Source organism: Solanum verrucosum, unplaced genomic scaffold, assembly GCF_900185275.1.
Source record: "Solanum verrucosum unplaced genomic scaffold, falcon-dt-bn FXZP01000235.1, whole genome shotgun sequence".
Classification (NCBI taxonomy): Eukaryota; Viridiplantae; Streptophyta; class Magnoliopsida; order Solanales; family Solanaceae; genus Solanum; species Solanum verrucosum.
The window spans coordinates 596,017-600,808 of record NW_026019948.1 but is presented as its reverse complement, the minus strand read 5'-3'; the positions used below and the strand labels follow the sequence as shown (position 1 = coordinate 600,808).

The window sequence follows — 4,792 nt, the reverse complement described above, 5'->3', positions numbered from 1 at the left end:
AATTACATAATATATATATGTTTTTGTTGAGACTTGAATATGAGATCACCTCATAATTTTCAACCCACTCCATTAATAATTGTATCACATCCTTGGATATGATAATTTTGCCACTAGTATGCTATAACTTCGGAGAAATTAAAGGGTTATTATGAGAGATCATGACCATGAAATTAAGGAATGCTCGAATTGATTAAGGTTTGTCTACAAAATTAATGATGTATTTCATGAAAAAAGTAACCTATAAGATACTATATATTATGTTGTCTTCGTGATAATAATGTTGTAAAATAAAAAAGCAAACACTTTTGGATAATTTAGTTTAGCTTCTTAAGGAAGATTACTACTGTTATGATTTTTAAAGAAGTTTTGGATAATTTTAGTACAGAAGTCAGTGTGGATAACAGCCAAAAAGAAATGAAAAAAGTTAATAAGTGATGATTGGCATGGTGAAATAGATAAATTTTACTTTCTTTTAACAATAATAATTAATGAGTATCATAGATAGCCATGATCAAAATAATCAGTTGTGGTATCTTATTGAAATAATTAGCCATCATTTTCCCTATGGTTTCACTTTGGGCCATGTTATATATGTCCCTACTATTTACTGTCAACTCTTACCACTTATATAAAATGAATCGAGCTCTTCTTTTCTCCATCGATATTTAATATTTATATTAAAACTCAATCAAAATTCGAATGAATCGATGTCGTACTTTATCGTCAATCCCCCACCCCCACCATAAAGGATATATAATGCATGCATTTTATGAACCATAATGTTCGTATTCTGACAACAAGTTAAGGTAGAAGGAAGTGACTCTTTGATGTATATAAAAAAATAATCGATAATTAAAAATACTAGTATAGGACTTATAGCTTTGGTTTTAAAAAATAAATGTGAAAAAAGAAATTCTTGGGCCATTACAAGGAAAGAAAAAGCTATAATGATTTATTTTGCAGCTATTCATGAAAAACTTTTTAGGCCAATAATTCAAAATACACCACCTGAGGCACGTCAAAAAGTGAACCAAAAAAATGGTTAGTTAGGCAAATGGTTCAAAGCTCAAAGAAGCCTAGAAACAGTCTAAAAAGTGAAATGAAAAAAATAAATAAAATAATATTCCATTGAATAATAAAAGTGAGAAATTTCAAAAAAATAATAATAATTGTATGAGTTAATGTTATATTGAAGTTTGGAATATTTACAAGAAGAAGAGAAGCAAATAGAAGAAGAAGAAGTGAAATGTTGTCACTTATGAACAGGCTTTTTTGAATCATGTCACGTAGTTCGATGGATGCTTTTTATTTTTTTGTAATTTTTTTTTACCATATGATGCTTTTATGCCTGCAAAAAAACAGTAAGATGAGAAGTAGAAAAATTAAAAAATGATTAGATTCGAAATTGGGAAGAGAGTAAGTGTGTTGTTGGGTTGGTGCCATAACACAACAAATAGATACATACAAAATGAAGTCACTCGTTAGACGTGATGTTAAAATAGACCACTCTTCTTCTTCTACTTCTATTTCTGATAGTTTTCATATGATTCTAGTTGGTTTCTAAAGGATAGACTATCTAGGAGAATGACCAAATTGCCCTTCTTAGTTTATTAAATACAACAAACAAAAATAATAACATATCCGGTCTGATCCCACAAGTGAAATTTGAAAAACGTAAACATATCCGGTCTGATTCCACAAGTGAAGTTTGAAGAAGATGAACATATCCAGTTTGATTCCACAAGTGAATTCAGAAGAAGATGGACATATCTAGTCTGATTCTACAAGTGAAGTTTGAAGAAGATTGAGTGTATATATATATATACATACACACTTTATAACCCTTAGAGAGGTTGTTTCTGATAAACTTAATAAAACCCTTCATAGTTTATATATACCCAAGTTAAGAACTAAATAATTCCCACCATAAAATTCACTTTTAAAAAGAAACAAGAATGAACGATTGATAAATTTTGTAGTTAAATAATAAAGTCGTTGATAATCCAATACAATGATTGATTACAATATGTCAGCTATGAATAATATAGTGAGGTGTTTATTAACGTTAATTACAAGTATTTCTGCAAATGATTAAAACTACAATATTCCTAATTTCCTACCAAAACATAACATCACATGGGAGATATGGCAAACAAAAATCATATCAGTACCAAATATTATCCAATCCTAGTTTTAGAAAGTTGGTCAAAACTTCTAAAAGAAGAGTAGGAAAATTCACACTCAGTAATTTTTGTAGTAGTACTTACCAAAAGATATAATATTATTATATAATTATTGATTATACACCCCCAATTAATATACTTCTGACCAAACTTACTGGATTGACCAAATAAAAAAGAAAAACTTTCCTGGAATCGTTTCTTTTTAGAACTTTTAGCTATGCTATTTTCTTTGATATAGTAGTTCCTAAAATATGTCACACGTCAAAAAAGGTAAAGTCGTAGCTAGTCAAAGGTTGGTAAAAATAGAGAAAATGATGAAACTTAGCTTAGTTTGGAACTGTAGTAGTAACACTAGTATTAATATTATTTTACAGAAGTAGCAGTTCCAAGAGAGATTTTATTTTACCCCTAAAAATGACTGTAAAGTAATATTGGTATTTGGTGGCACCGCCAATTTCATTATTTATCAATGTGGAGTCAAAATTTTCACTAAAAATTATAAATATAAATAATAATTTTAATTATATTTATACAATATAATTTTTTGTCAAATAAGATTTAGATGATTATGCTTATGATCTAAGTACAATTTGGTTATTATTTCGACTAGAGTCAAGTGATTAATTTACTATGTTATACTTTTTTCTGTTTTAAATACCCACCTTCAAAATAAGTAGTGTTTTAGAATTTCAAGAAGAAATTACCTTTGTTTACCCAACAAAACACCATTTATTAGATTGTAATTGTGTGCGTGAAAGGATAAAAGTTTGTGTCTAATTTAAAAACACCACTTACTTTAAAACGAAATGGATTTTATAATGTTGTAGTAGTATGCGTGAGAGGATGAAAGTCAGTAGAAAGAGAAGAAAAAGAAATGTCACGGGTTTGTCTTGAAAGGCCCTTATTTCACAGTCCTAGACATACAGACACTTATTCTCTCTCACTACATAACCGAGGTCTCTTTTTCCATTCACTATAATATATTAAAAAAAAAAAAAAACTTCTTTACCCCCCCCCCCCCCCCACACCCCACACACCCTACCCCCACCTCAAAATAACCTCCTTATTATTACCTCCCTCATTCTCACATCTTCTTAACATTTTGTCTTGTCATCTTGTATTTTTCTCTCTAAACAACATTCAAGAATTTGCACCTTTTCTTGTTCAAAAATGGCTTTAATGCTAGATAATTGTGAAGGCATATTACTCTCATTAGATTCACATAAATCAGTTCCAGCTCCATTTTTAACAAAAACATATCAACTTGTTGATGATCCTTCTACTGACCATATTGTTTCTTGGGGTGAAGATGATTCTACTTTTGTTGTTTGGCGTCCACCTGAATTTGCTCGTGATTTACTCCCTAATTACTTCAAACACAACAATTTCTCTAGCTTCGTACGTCAACTCAATACTTATGTAAGTCTTTTAACAATTTTTTTAAATTTTTTTTTTTTGTTTAGTTATAATACTGATTATATATACATTTCTTAATTTATTAGGGTTTTAGAAAAATCGTACCGGATCGATGGGAGTTCGCTAATGAATTCTTCAAAAGAGGAGAAAAACATTTATTATGTGAAATTCATCGGAGAAAAACAGCTCAGCCAATACAAAATATGTCAATGAATCCTCACCATTCATATCATACGGGTTCGGGTTTTTTCCCAAATTACCCGACTAATTATAACCCGCGGCTCAGTATTTCCCCACCCGATTCGGATGAACAATTATTTCAACAACAAAATATCAATTGGTGTGATTCGCCTTCTTCCAACAATAATGCGAGCAACAACAATTTCACCAACACCAATACAGTAACCGCGTTGTCGGAGGACAACGACCGGTTACGTAGGAGCAACAATATGTTAATGTCGGAACTTGCACACATGAGGAAACTTTATAACGACATTATTTATTTCGTTCAAAATCATGTCAAACCTGTTACACCTAGTAGTTCGTACAATACTTGTTCACTATTGCCTGCTTCAGCTACACCTATAGTCCAAAAAAATATGAATATGAATATTCATCATCAGTTTGGGTATCAACAAATTACAAACCCTAAAAATGTTGTTATCTCCAACATCAACAACAACAACGTCGTATCACCAAGCAAGACATCACAAAGCAGTAGTGTGACGATTCTTGATGAAGGTATTAATGCAGGTGGTGATAATAGAAGTACAAAATTATTCGGTGTTCCTCTTATGTCTAAGAAAAGAGTTCATCCTGAATATTCATCTTCTTATTATTCTACGACGAATATGGTGGAGACAAATAAGGCAAGATTAATGGTCTTGGAAAAAAATGATCTAGGATTAAATCTCATGCCTCCTTCTTCATCTTAGACTTTATTTTTTTTCATTGTTATTAGTATTATTATTATTCACCCACACTACCTTATTAAAGTTCAAGTTTTTTTTTCAAAATGTTAGTGGATCATGAAATGTTGTACTTGTGAGTTTTTTTTTTTTGTCTTTGTGTAAATATAACTTATTTAACCATGAATGCAGGTGGGTTAATTTTTGTTATAATTGGGGGGAAAAGTTAGTTGTATAATTAGTTTTTTTTTTTTTTTTTAGATGTCACTTATTTTTATGTGT

General features: G+C 30.3%; 1 protein-coding gene across 1 annotated transcript; it reads left to right on the top strand.

Moving 5' to 3' along the window:
* Positions 1-3,313: 3,313 nt before the first annotated feature.
* LOC125811667 (heat stress transcription factor B-4) lies at positions 3,314-4,573 on the top strand. Its single transcript, XM_049491195.1, has 2 exons — positions 3,314-3,605; positions 3,689-4,573. Exons 1-2 carry the CDS (start codon positions 3,357-3,359, stop codon positions 4,535-4,537), a joined length of 1,098 nt encoding a protein of 365 aa, XP_049347152.1. The 5' UTR covers positions 3,314-3,356; the 3' UTR covers positions 4,538-4,573.
* Positions 4,574-4,792: the final 219 nt, after the last annotated feature.

Bases quoted from the DNA above. Each gene is read 5' to 3' on its own strand.
- LOC125811667 (XM_049491195.1), top strand. From the start codon at position 3,357: ATGGCTTTAATGCTAGATAATTGTGAAGGCATATTACTCTCATTAGAT. The intron at 3,606-3,688 runs GTAAGTCTTTTA...TTAATTTATTAG, and splicing joins TACGTCAACTCAATACTTAT to GGTTTTAGAAAAATCGTACC.